Source organism: Panthera leo, chromosome A1, assembly GCF_018350215.1.
Source record: "Panthera leo isolate Ple1 chromosome A1, P.leo_Ple1_pat1.1, whole genome shotgun sequence".
Classification (NCBI taxonomy): Eukaryota; Metazoa; Chordata; class Mammalia; order Carnivora; family Felidae; genus Panthera; species Panthera leo.
In genome coordinates this window covers 22,060,184-22,074,640 of record NC_056679.1, presented here as the reverse complement: position 1 = coordinate 22,074,640, position 14,457 = coordinate 22,060,184, and the positions used below count along the sequence as shown (strand labels likewise).

At 35.8% G+C, this 14,457-nt stretch overlaps 1 protein-coding gene across 6 annotated transcripts in view; it reads left to right on the top strand.

Annotated features, from left to right (window-relative positions):
- FNDC3A (fibronectin type III domain containing 3A) overlaps window positions 1-14,457 on the top strand; it is a 143,240-nt gene that overhangs the window by 105,832 nt on the left and 22,951 nt on the right. For all 6 annotated transcript variants that reach the window (XM_042914279.1, XM_042914352.1, XM_042914116.1 and 3 more), the window contains 6 exons: window positions 1,323-1,382; window positions 3,178-3,316; window positions 6,705-6,758; window positions 10,485-10,609; window positions 11,239-11,413; window positions 12,985-13,071. In XM_042914279.1, the coding sequence (XP_042770213.1) occupies window positions 1,323-1,382; window positions 3,178-3,316; window positions 6,705-6,758; window positions 10,485-10,609; window positions 11,239-11,413; window positions 12,985-13,071 (640 nt within the window). The remainder of the gene's footprint in view (window positions 1-1,322; window positions 1,383-3,177; window positions 3,317-6,704; window positions 6,759-10,484; window positions 10,610-11,238; window positions 11,414-12,984; window positions 13,072-14,457) is intronic.

Sequence of the window (14,457 nt, the reverse complement as noted above, 5' to 3'; positions counted from 1 at the left end):
TGACAGTTGTAAAATAGTTTTTTTCGTTTGTCAAATAGAAATGGTTTATATTGCTTATTCTAATGGAAAAATAAAGAGTGAAGTTGATTATTATAATTTAAGCACTGGGAAGATTGCAAAAGGGTTAGTCATTTGAATGATGATAATTAGCATAGAACACTGGACACATAGCCTTCTTGGTATCTTTTCAAAAAATAGCTAATGTAAGGAAGAAAGGAAAGTGAAACTGCTCCAGTATCTATCATCTAGTAACGTACGGTTAGAAAAATGTCCTGTCTCCTTCTCTCTGTTGAGACTTCCTTGTGTTTATTCTATTCATATGTCTTAAAGGAGACAGAGTTACCTATGGGGTAAATAAGAGATAAAAGACCATCAACATCAAGGTTTCTTTTTATGTTAATGGCTGTTTCTAGTTAGTTATAGCTGTCTGCTAAGATGAAGCATTTATTTCCATTTGCAGCCTGATCAGAGAGCAGAAGAGAGACATTAGTCACCTTCTTTACTCTGCACCAATTAAGGTCTCTCTCCGAAGATTCTACTGAAACTGCCCAATTCATTAAGTGTTCTTCCCTCAATGGGAAAGGTTTTCTTTCTCATATTTCCTGGTTTTGATTTGAGAAAAGATGGAGGAGGGTGTCATAAAATGAGAGGAGAGAAATTTGGCTGAAGGAAATGGAACAGAGAATAGTGATTTTTACAAAAAGATGGAAAATGGTCTGGGTTTTTGACCACATATACAAGTAATCGTATCAAATTATTATTTTAAAAAGATGTGTGCCATTATGTTTGAAAACCTGAAAGTGTAATAGTGGCCATGAGTAAAATGCTATACTTCAGATTATTCACTTTTTTTCTAATCTCATTAAACTATAAATTTTTAAATAAGGTTCCATGTTACATTCTAATAAAATGCAGTAGTGGCACACTCCTTGTAAAAATTTAGTGGTTTTGCTTTCAGGAGCACACGTGGTATTTCACATTTTAATTGGGCAAAATGGATTTTTAAATAATTGAAACTGTACTGATTTTAATTTTTTTAATAAACTAAATATCTTTCCTGACTACACTTCAAAAAAAAAAGTTTGGCTTACACAATTGATTTGCCTAGGACACCTTTTTGTTTTAAAGTGATATGCAAATACATAAGTTTGGCACATATCCTTATTACACAAATTCTGTACTAGTGGAATCTGAACATGGTTATAGTTGGTAAAGTAAAAAGCTGTATAATTTCATAAACTACCACAAACGGTAGCACATAATGTAAATCTTCTGGAAATGCTTATTTATCAGACAGTGAAATGTTCCTTTTTTTCCCCCAGAGGAGAAGAAACAAGTGTCACTTTAAATGATCTCAAGCCAGCTACAGATTACCATGCAAAGTAAGGAACTCCTGTGTATTGCTCTAATATGATATAGTGTAGGTAGTTTTTTAAAATGATTTCATTAAAAGCGTAGCATATAATTTAAGTACTAATTTTGGATTTAAAACATGGAATATGTTGGCTTTGGTTTTTCTTTTGGTATAATTATTAATACATTCCAAAAAAAAAAACAAAAACCAAAAACATTGCATTGAAATGTTATATTGAAGGGTTAATCATCCTGTTTGTAAGATTTTTGGATTGGAATGAATATATAGATAATAATATGTCTACATATCTAATTTATCACATGGAAAACTCCCAGCTTTTGAAATTTTTACTAAACAGAAACATAAATAATATTTGGCTTGTACTTAATGTATTTTTACTACATCCTGTTCCAGAAAGAGTTTGGGATATTAAAACTCTTAAAATTTCACAACATTTAGGGGCGCCTGACTGGCTCAGTCAGTGAGTGGAGTGTGTGACTCTTGATGGAGGGGTTGTTAAGTTCGAGCCTTGCGTTGGGTATAGAGATTACTTAAAATCTTAAAAAAAAAAAAAAAATCACAACATTTAACTAAGAAGTAACTTAGATACTGTTTTATTCTGCGTAGTTCTATTATAAATTACCAACATTTTCAGCCTTCCCAGCTGTGAGTCATTAATGTGTACTTGGTTAGTCACCTCTGTTTAAAAAAAAAAAAAAGTATTTGTGGTTAGGATTATTCCTATTAAACTATAAAATTAAATCTTTAATTAGACTTTCTGTGGGTGAACCCTAAGTATTGTCCATCTGAGTACTTTTCAAACTGTAGATTGCAACCCATATTGAATCATGAAATTTTGTGGATTAGATTCAGCATTATTTAAAAGAAATAATCAAATAGAATGGAAAGTATCTGTATATTACCCTTAGGGATATTGTTTCAGGACTCTTTCCTTTCAAGTATGTGTATGAGAAAGTACATAATCACACATACAGTTTTGTCACAATTTAAAATGTGTTTCTTACTTTGGGTTGCATTAAAAAAAAGATGAAAGCCAAGGGTCTATCCTGTCTTTCTTTTTTTTAAGGGCCATCCTTTACTTCTAATGCATGTGTTTTCTTTTTTTTAAAGACTTTATTTAAGTAATCTCAGGGCGCGTGGGTGGCTGAGTTGGTTAAGCATCCAACTTCAGCTCAGGTTATGATCTCACCATTCATGGGTTTGAGCCCCACATCAGGCTCTGTGCTGACAACTCAGCCTGGAGCCTGCCTTGAATTCTGTGTCTCCCTCTCTCTCTGCCCCTTCCCTGCTCGCATTCTGTGTGTGTGTGTGTGTGTGTGTGTCTCTCAAAGATAAACAAACATTAAAAAAAAAATTAAAGGGGCTCCTGGGTGGCTCTGTCGGTTAAGCACTGACTTCAGCTCAGGTCATGATCTCACGGTTTGTGAGATCAAGCCCCGCATTGGGCTCTGTGCTGACAGCTTAGAGCCTCGAGCCTGTTTCAGATTCTGTGTCTCCCTCTCTCTGCCCCTCCCCTGCTCGTGCTCTGTGTCTGTCTGTCTCTCAAAAATAAATAAACATTAAAAAATAAAAATAAAAAAAATTAAGTAATCTCTATACCCAACATGGGCCCTCAACTCACAACCACCAAGATCAAGCTACCAACTGAGCCGGCCAGAAACTCCACCCATGTTTTCTTAGATAGAATTAGATAGAATATTTAGAGGGCACCTTACTAATTTCCAAGTACATAAAGGTTGATGGCTGTTGAAGGTAGGATACAGTGATTCTGCTGGTTAAAACTATATATTTTATCACCATAGAGTCCAGGCAGAATATAATTCTATAAAGGGAACTCCTTCAGAAGCTGAAAGCTTTACCACCTTAAGCTGTGAACCTGATGTACCTAATCCACCAAGGATAGCCAATCGGACCAAAAATTCACTCACTTTGCAATGGAAGGTAACAATATTCTTTAGAGTATTTCCAACTGGACGTTTACTCCTCCCACCCCCACTAATATTAAATTTCAGTTGTTGTTTGGGTTTTTTTTTTTTTTTTGGATACAAAAAGAACTCTAAGCTAACTTGCTCTTCTTCTTTACATATAGTATATGGGCATTTGTTATATCTTTAAGTAATACTCCTAATGGCTTTTCTTCACTATATGTAAATATAGCAGAAAAGATTCATATATAATTATCAGTCCTTATTGTACTGGACATGGGATAACATTAAGAGTCTCAGCAGTGCTTCTCAAGCTCATCCCAATGTCTTTATCCTGAATTTTATCCTAAAATGGGGTTTATAATAACTAGACTCAGAGTTTTAAAAATATCAATATGATGGCTTAAAGGAATATTCCATTAAATACTCTGCATTTTAATAGAATAATATATATGTTAACATATAAATGTTTAGGTCCACCTGCACAAGGAGATATAATGAAGTAAACATATACCACAGATAGAACTGGTAACTCAAATACCACATATAGCATTGTCATTGGAGACATGATTTGCTGAAATGATACACGAGTGTTAGTAAATTTTTGAACAAAATTAAGTAGTCTTTCTCAAATTGCAGAGTAGTTATATTTTGGCAAAATCCAGTAACTTAAAACTATAGAAAAAAAATACCTTGTAAAATGAAATTAGGTTCTAGGCTCTGATAATTATAAACAGATATTTCACCTACGTGGATGTCCAGGAAGACATTCAGAGAAGTCCTAGAGAAAGAGAACAATTTTTCATTGTGTGTATTGCCCCATGCTGTGCAGAACCATTAGCATCCTTGATCCCCAGTCCTAAAAGTCAGCCTTTCCTCCCTCTGCCCTTACTGTGATAGTCAGAAACACCCCCAACAAAATGTATAAACATCCCCCAGAAGGGAATACCATAGCAACCATTGATTTGCAAAGAGAAAAATAACTGCTAGTCTTTATTTAATTATCTGCTTATACCCAAAGAGTAAAACTCAGGGATAGCTTTCTTTCTGAAAGATTTTGAAAATTTGGAGCTTACTACTTGTTTGGGGCTTGTTAGTCCTTAGTTCTTTTGAGGATATTAGATGCTTTATGTAGGAAGAAGTACTCAAGTGCTGTTAGCACACATAAATCAGACAAGTATGTTCTACATACATTTTCATGTGTGATTAAGTATGACTAATTTTATTTCATGTCAGAGTAGCATTTTGTTTGTCAGTATGCTAAGGTTCTTTCCTTTTGGTAGGACAGTTAGGGTAGCAGCCCAGTGACCTTCATGTAGGTTGGGATTTCTGTAGGGCACTGCTCTTTATTCTAAAGATAAAATTGAATTTTGAAATTTGTCTTTAACAGTATCCTAGCAGGTCTGTGTAGGATATAAACAGTGCTACCTCTTTGTGGCCCACACAGGTTACCCAGGCTTGTACTCTTCAGAAATGGCCCTATATATGCATGGTAATCAGCATGGTTGGGGCTACTTATTTGGGTTGTTTAAAACCTCCATTTCCTCTTCTGTATAGTTTGGATAACAGTTGTAAAGAGCTGATATAAGGATTAAATGAGATAATGTAAAACACTTTACACTTAATAGTTTCCCCTCTATCTTGGAGAAATGGTCACAGGTTATTCAAGGTGTTACTATAGGCATGCTTCTCCCAAGGACTCAAGGAGAATCCATTTCCTTGACTTGAAAAGCTTCACAAAATAAAGTAGAAGAAATTAAGGAAAATACATGTGCAAACTTAGCAACTAGACTAGAACAATCTGGCGGCATTAACTCTGGGGAAGTATATTTTTATATCACACACTTGTTGCTGAGACTTGCAGTCTTTATCTTGGGATTCTCTTCCTCTGCTGTGTAAGAGTTGAATTTCCCAGGGTTTCAGTTCTGCCCGATCCCTGCTGTAATCATTTATAAGTGCCATTGCTGTGCCAATCAGTGAGCTATTCCTGTAACTTACATAGCAAATTCTGGTCATGTTAACCAGTTAAAAATTATACAGTTTTTTAAAATTTTGAGACATAAGGGGCACCTGGGTGGCTCAGTCAGTTAAGCATCCAACTTCAGCTCAGGTCATGATCTCACTGCTCGTGAGTTCAAGCCCCGCCTCAGGCTCTGTGCTGACAGCTCAGAGCCTGGAGCCTGCTTCAGATTCTGTGTCTCCCTCTCTTTCTGCCCCTTCCCTGCTTACATTCTCTCTCTCAAAAATAAATAAACATTAAAAAAATTGTTTAACTTTGAAACATAAGATCTGTATTGATGTTTCACAGATAATTGGGACCTCCATGTTAGAAAAGACTCTTCATTAAAAATTTGACCATCTTTGATTGCTATTAACATGGTTGCCAATATTATATGAAAACTAGATAGAGTCCAGAGAATTACAGTTCTCTGGAGAACTTTTTCAAAAGTCAAGCTTATTTGGGGTACGTGGGTGGTTCCATCACTTAGGCATCCAACTCTTGATACCAGCTCAGGTTATGGTCTCACAGGTTTGTGAGATCAACCCCCTGTGTTGGGCTCTGTGCCAACAATGAGGAGCCTGTATGGGATTTTCTCCACCCCTCCCCCCCATCTGCCCCTTCTCTCTCTCAAAATAAATAAATAAGGAAATTTTTTTAAAACTAAGGTTTTTTAATTTTTATAACAGGAGTTTTAGAGTCACTTGTCTTCAAATGGATGAAGTTATAAGGAGAGTAGTGATCGGTTGTTCTGCATCTAAAGTGAGGACTAAAGAGAGGAAACAAGTTGAAATTGTAGAAAGAAAATTCAAGTAGAAACAAGGTTGAAACTCTTGAGTTCTAGAGTGATTAAATAGAATAAAATGCTAAGGGAGACTGAAATTTTCACCACTGAAGATTAGCAGATTGATGAATGAGCAGTCTTATCTTAGGTAACGGCACATTGTGTCTAGAAGCAAAGATCCAGACAGTGTGCCCCTTGGAGTTCTTCCCTGCCCTCTGGTTCTTTCACTCTGGTGTATTACATAGTATACTTTTAGATTGTAAAATGAGTTTTAATGAAAATGACAGGATCAATCCTAGGAACTTAAAGCTGATAAAAACCTTCTGATAAAAGGCAAAGTGATTTTTTTTTTTTATAATGGATCATAAAAGTTAAGTTCGTTCTTGCTACAAGAGATTGCCGTTCAGAAAAACTTGAGTAGCCTCTTGCTTTGTTTCTTTCCTTGTATTTAAAAGGATTGTGAGGTTATAAATACATGTGTATCTATTCTCTGTGCAGTTTTTCTGGAGTTAAGTCACAGAGAACATCTGTAACACAATCAGTTCCTCAAATTAGATCATCACAGTATCTTTTACAAACGTACTAATTTGTACTCATTTTGTTTTTTGGTGTTTCTTTTAGGCACCTAGTGACAATGGTTCTAAAATCCAAAGCTTTATTTTAGAATGGGATGAGGTGAGTAAATTGAATCTTTTTAAATTAGGTGAAAATTATGTGTATATCCTCAAGCAGAAATAATTTGTTATAATAGTTTTTTCCTCTTTTAAAACATTATGAATGATTTGGGTAGTACATGACTGAATTAATGGTGTTCTTAGACAGCATTACTGACTGGACCCCCCACCCCCATGTTTTATTTTGTTTTTTGTTTTTGACTCAAACCCCTCAAAGTTGTCAGTTGGGTAATTACCTTGACGAAGGAATTTTTTTTTTCACATCAGCCTTAAAGGCAAGTGTACTCATTTACTGTGACTAGTTTAACAAATTACCACAAACCCAAGGGTTTAAAACAAAATACATTTATTCTCTTATAATTCTGGAAGCCAGAAATCCAAAACGGCTCTCTCTGAGGTTAAAATCAAGGTGTCACTATAGCCATGCTTCTCCCAGGAATTCTAGAGAAGAATCCATTTTCTTGACTTTACCAGCTTCTGGAGACTCTCTTCATTACTGGGTCATTACCATGAATCCATGGCTACATCTGATAGATAGCCTTTTCTACCCCTGCTGCCATTATCACATGGCCTTTTCCCTCTAAAAAAGACACTTGTAATTCCATTTAGAGTCCACCTAGATGATCCAGGATGATCTTTCTATCTCAAGAGTTTTAACTAAATAACATCTGTACAGTCCCTGAACATTCATAGGTTCCAGGGTTTAGGACCTGGATATTTTGGGAAGCCATTATTCAGCCTACCACAGCAAACATACTGAGCTTTATTATTTAGTATTTTGTTTTACTGTCATTTATCATGTTCTCTCTTGCCCTGCTGCTTTTCTGCAGCTGAGTGGCCAGAGGGAATAGAAGAAATTCCGTTGATGATTTGGTATTTTCAGCAGTATACAGGTATACCTTGGAGATATTGCAGTTTTGGTTCCAGCCAATCACAATAAAGCAAATATCTCAATAAAGCAAGTCACATGAATATTTTGGTTTTCTAGTGTATATAAAAGTTATATATACAAGGGGTGCCTGGGTGGCTTGCTCGGTTAAGCATCCAACTTCGGCTCAGGTCATGATCTCACGGTCCGTGAGTTCAAGCCCCGTGTCGGGCTCTGTGCTGACAGCTCAGAGCCTGGAGCCTGTTTCAGATTCTGTGTCTCCCTCTCTCTCTGCTCCTCCCCTGTTCATGCTCTGTCTCTCTCTGTCTCAAAAATAAATAAACGTTAAAAAAAAAAATTTTTTTTTTAAAGTTATATATACACTGTATTGTAGTCTATTAAATGTGCAGTGGCATTATGTCTTTCAAAAACAATATACATAATTTAAAGGGGCGCCTGGGTGGCTCATTTGGTTAAACTGACTCTTGGTTTAGGCTCAGGTCATATCTCACAGTTCATGGGATTGAGCCCCGCATCAGGCTCTCCACTGAGAGCACAGAGCCTGCTTGGGATTCTCTCTCTCCCCGCTCTCTCTCTCTGCCCCTCCCTTGCTCACACACGCTCTGTCTCTCACAATAAATAAACTAAAAAAGTAAAAATACTTTATTGCTGGGGCACCTGGATGGCTCAGTAGGTTAAGCGTCCGACTCTTGATTTCACCTCCCATCATGATCTTAGAGTCATGAGATAAAACCCTGGATTGGGCTCTGGCACTGGGCATTGAGCCTGCTTAAGATTCTCTCTCTCCCTCTACCACTCATGTGCTCACTCACTCTCAAATAAATAAATGAACTCTATTGCTGAAAATTGCTAACGGTCATCTGAGCTTTCAGTGAGTCAGTCTGTTTGCTGCTGGAGGGTCTTGCCCCCATGTCAATGGCTCCCGACTGATCAGAGTAGTGGTTGCTAAAGGTTAGGGTGGCCTTCACAATTTCTTTAAACAAAAAAAAAAAAAAACAAAAACAATGTGTTTTGCTGCAAAGATTGACTCTTCCTTTCATGAATGATTTCTCTGTAGCATGTGATGCCATTTGATAACATTTTACCAACACTAAAACTTTCACAACTGGAGTCAGTCCCTTCAAACCCTGTTGCTGCTCTATCAACTAAGTTTATGTAAGATTCTAAATCCTTTGTTGTCATTTCAACAGTCTTCACAGCATCTTCACCAGGAGTACATTATATCTCAAGAAACTACTTACTTTGCTCATCCATACAAAGCAACACTTCATCTGCTCAAGTTTTATCATGAGATTGCAGCAATTGAGTCACATCTTCAGGCTCCATACTTCTAATTCTCGTTCTCTTGCTGCTTCCACCACACCTACTGTTACTTCCTCCACTGAAGTCTTAAAACCTCAAAGTCGTCCACAAGGGTTGGGATCAACTTCTGCCGAACTCCTGTCAATGTCTATAGTTGGACTTCTTCCTATAAATCACTATAACAAATAATAATGAGAAAATTTGAAATATTATAAGAATTACCAAAATGTGACACAGAGACACAAAGTGAGCAAGTGCTATTAGAAAAATGACACCAATAGACTTGTTGGATGCAGGGTTGCCACAAGCCAGATTTTGTAAAAACACAGTATCTGTGAAGCTCAATAAAGTGAGGTGCATTAAAATAATATGCCTGTATTATAAGAGTAATGAGGCACAAACAAGTTTTATTTTTACATTTTAAAAGGTTTTTTATTCCAGAAGTTTTAAAAGAATTTAGAATTAGGAAATCTATTACTGCATCATAGTAATTCAGAAGAAAATACATATGTGGATAAATTATGAAAAGGTATTTGATAAAATTTAGCACTTACCTCAGTTAAAACTCAAATTAGGAATAGAAAGATAATTCCTTAACTGACAATTATTTTTGTATCAAGTGAAATACCATCACTAAACAATAAAAGCATTTCAGGGGCACCTGTGTGGCTCAGTCAGTTGAACATCTGATTTTGGCTCAGGTCATGGACTCATGGTTCATGAGTTTGAGCCCCATGCCAGGCTCTGTGCTGACAGCTCAGATCCTGGAGCCTGCTTCTGATTCTGTGGTTCCCTCTCTCTCTGCCCCACCCCCGCTCATGCTCGCACACGCACTCTTTCTGTCTCTAAAATAGACATTTAAAAAAATTTTTTTTAAAGCATTTCAGTCAAAGCAGAAACAAGTCAAAAGTTGCTGGTTCCCTCCTTTATTTAGTATTAATGCAGTATGATTTAGAACTAAAACAAGAAGTACAGCCATATAGTGGCAGGGCTGGGGGGGGGTGCAAAATTATCATTATTTACAGATGGTACAATTTTCTATTTAGACAGCTTAATAGAATCAACTGTACACCATTAAAACAGGAGAGTGTAGTAAAGCAGCCAAATACAGACTGAAGGTTTTCTTTGAAGCAGAAGTCACCCTAAAACCACCCTTTAAATCTACCAACACAATGAAGAAAAATGGGTAGAGAATAAGAAATTTGTCCATTTTATGTAGCATCCTAAATTTCTGAAACTCTATAGTTGTCCTGAGCTGCATACTTTCCTCTCTCCCATTCATGCTTTCGCTCTCTCTAAAATTAAAAAAAAAAAAAAAAAAAAAAAATTATTAAAAAAAGATATGTGTTATCTCAACTTTCTCTTGAGATCCATGATGGTCATGTAACAAAGATGATTTATCATGTACACTAGCTGATGTTACTGTCCATCAAGGACAAATTGATGTGGATTTGTCTTTTTACAATAATATACATGATATATAATAATCAGCCATTTTTTAAATATATAATAATCAGCCTTTTTTTTTTTTTTTAGGGAAAAGGAAATGGAGAATTTTGTCAATGTTACATGGGCTTACAGAAGCAATTTAAAATTACTAAACTGTCACCAGCAATGGGTTGTAAATTTAGACTGTCAGCCAAAAATGAATATGGCACAAGGTAAGATACATATTAATGTAAATATATTATTTAGTCAACTTACATAAATTATTCGGAGTCCAAATTATCCACTAAAAATTATGCTTTAGTTTATCACTCTGTTGGTAAAGATCTGTTACTAGCTTAGCAAAAGCTGTAAGAGAATATGTTAGTTACATAAATTGCAGTTTTAAAAGAATGTTAACTCACCTTTTAGGTATCTGATCTGGTTACCATAAAAATATTATCAGATCCAAGACATATTACTTGTATTATAATTAGTTATCAAAAACTGTCACTTTCAAAAAAAAAATTCCATTTATCAGAAATGAGTTCTTTAGGGGCGCCTGGGTGGCGCAGTCAGTTAAGCCTCCGACTTCAGCCAGGTCACGATCTCGCGGTCCGTGAGTTCGAGCCCCGCGTCAGGCTCTGGGCCGATGGCTCGGAGCCTGGAGCCTGTTTCCGATTCTGTGTCTCCCTCTCTCTCTGCCCCTCCCCCGTTCATGCTCTGTCTCTCTCTGTCCCAAAAATAAATAAAAAAACGTTGAAAAAAAAAAATTTAAAAAAATAAAAAAATAAAAAAAAGAAATGAGTTCTTTAGCTATAAAAACTTTTATTCATTCATTTTTAAAAACCATTTGTTTCAACAGTGGTTTTAGTGAAGAAGTCTTCTATTACACTTCAGGCTGTGCCCCTTCTATGCCAGCAAGTCCTGTATTAACTAAGGCTGGTGTTACTTGGTTATCCTTACAATGGAGTAAGCCCTCAGGAACACCATCAGATGAAGGAATTTCTTACATTTTAGAGATGGAAGAAGAAACTTCAGTAAGTACGAATATGTATTTTAAGTAAGAGTGTTTAAAACATATTTCAGTGTGGCATTAATACTTGTAAGTAAATAGTGCCACAATAGTTCGATCTTTCTCTAAATCCTTTGAATCCTTGGTTGGTTATTGTTGAGGAGGAATATTGAGGAGTGAGGAAGAATTCAGTCTTTTGTTTTGTTGATGTATAGGAGCGGATTTTGTTTTTTATGTATGTATGTACGTTTGTGCCTAGGAACAGCACAGACTACATTTTAAATATATATGTTTAGGGAAAATAGAGGAAAAGATCACCACAGCCTTTTAGCCTAAGCAGCTCTAAAAAATAAGGAAATAACGTGTCCATCTTTTCCAGCTGTTTTCATACATTGCTTTCCCAAATGCCAGAGAAGATTTGAAGAGAGATTATAAGATTATATAGTGCAGCCAGAATGTAGTTTCCGGTGTTTTGTCTCTTATGAGCTAGAACAAAGCTGAACATGAGTTAGGATGTCTTCTATTAGTTCTACATAGTTTCATAGCTTCTCAGAGCTACTTTAAAGCAGTATGAGTCAAAAATAGCATTGATCCACTCCCAGCTATATACCCAAGAGAATTGAAAACAAGTGTTTATACAGAAATTTGTACATGAATGTTCACAGCAGCATTATTCATAATAGCCAAAAAGTGGAAACAACCCAAATGTCTATCAACTGATGAATGGATAAGCAGAAATGTGATATATCCATACAATGGAATATCAATTAGCCATATAAAGGAATGGAGTACTGACACATGCCACAACATGAATGAACCTTGAAAACATTATGTTAAGTAAAAGAACCTAGTCACATAGACCATATATTGTGTGATTCCGTTTATTATGGATATAGGCAAATCCATAGAGACAGAAAGTATACTAATGGATGAGAAAAGAAGGGAAGTGACTGCTAACCAATAAATAAAGCGCAGGCTTTATTGTGGGATTAAGAATTTAATGATGGTTGCACAACCTTGTGAATATACTATAAATGATTGAATTTCATACTTCAAAATGGGAATTTTGTAGCATGTGAACTATATATCAACTTAAAAAATTTTAAATAACATTGGAAAAGTAGTAAGGGATTGTTACTGAAGCTATAAATAGCATTCCAAAACCTAAGTGACATCCCTACCTGCCAGCACAACCAACCATTCATTTATTTACTTAAACACACCTATGTGTTTAGGTCAAGTTTAAATATAGTTCTTTTTAGCTCTTGCAACATCTGTCTAGGAAATTCTGTTAGTTCTAGGCATATGCTTACTTATGGTGAAGTCACCATTGGCTCTGACTTTACCCTCAGCATGAAGATTGTCTCTTGGTTACTGTATTTACTCGAAATGAGGTCTCCTTCATGCTACAAACATTCACTAGCATTTCTGGATTTGTCCATTGAAGATAAAAGTACCAAAGTGAGGAATACACTTAACTCAGTGTTAATCACATTGTACACAGAAGATGAAGAAGACCTAGATCTTTTTACATGTTTGTTATTCCCCATATTTCTGCTGTTAGATATCTAAGGGAGGCTTATTTTCCCTTTCCAGGGATATGGTTTTAAGCCTAAATATGATGGAGAAGATCTTGCTTACACAGTGAAGAATCTCAGACGTAGTACAAAGTATAAATTTAAGGTAAGCTTCGAAAGCCTTTAAAATATTTGTTTGTTCTTATTGTTCCTGTTGTTCTAAAGCCAAGTACATACCTCACTCCTTTGGTTTTAATCTAAAATAATGAGCATTACTGCTTTACTTTCTTACTATGTAACATTGGCTATCAAACTGTATATATATTTAAATTCAAAACAATTTTAATGTTTTATGGGACTTTTATTTGTATAATGGGAACAAACATCTAAATGTGGATGTTGGGCACCTGCTTGGCTCAGTTGGTTAAGCATCTAACTCTGATTCAGGTCATGATCTTACAGCTCGTGAGTTCGAACCTTACATCGGGCTCTGTGCTGACATCTCAGAGCCTGGAGCCTGCTTCAGATTCTGTGTCTCCGTCTCTGCCCCTGTGTCTCCATCTCTCTCTGCTCCTCCCCTTTCTCTCTCCTCTCTCTTTTTCTCTCTCCCTCTCTCTCTCTCAAAAATAAACATTAAAAAAAATTTTTTTAACGTGGATGTTGTTAAACATTCAAAATATGCTTTTTTGTCAGGGGATATCAGAAAAAGTAATGCTGTTATTTTCTTGGTACATTATATCAAGCGGTGCACAGTTTCCATTTGTCCTGTTAGTGGTAGTCAAAGATTACATCTACTATGTTTCTTCACTGTAAAGCTGTTCTTTTTCCCTTTGTAATTAACAAGTGTTTTGTAAATACTGTGTGAACACTTTGTTTTTCATCACTTTCATCTACTAGTTCTAACACCCATTGATAATTTTTGCCTGAATCAGTTATTACTATGATTAATGGTTGCCAAGTGTGATTTTAATTTTATCATTCCTTCTACATCTATCAGTTGGCATCATACTATAAAGAAAAGCTTTCTCTTATCATATATGTCAGTATGAACTCATGAATTCCTGTTAATTGAGTGAGTTATATTTTGTTACTATGATTATCATTTATGAGGCTCACATTGTTTCAGATTTGGGAGCTCCTTTGAGCTGCCTTTCAGATTCTTTTGAAATGTGCCCCCCCCCCCCCCATCATTCTTTTGAGCCTTTCCTTTCTGGCACATGATATTCCAGTCTCCAATCCTTCAATGTCAGAATTGGTCATTTCTCAAAGCACCTGGGTCCCTTTAGTGGACCGTGGTATTTAGAAGCCAATATCTGAGTACTAAGTATACTTAATGCTATACGGTTTTGCTACTCCTGGGCATCCTCTCAATGGACAGAGCTAGGAACTATATGTATGTATAAATGTAATTTGGTTTTGTGTGTGTGTTACATGATAGTAGAATTCTAAGAATTTTAATAATTTACCAATTATAAAGACCTTAACAGTTCTAAAGTCAAATATAAAAATACTCATGAATTATATTGCTGTACAATTTAGTAACTTGAAAAAA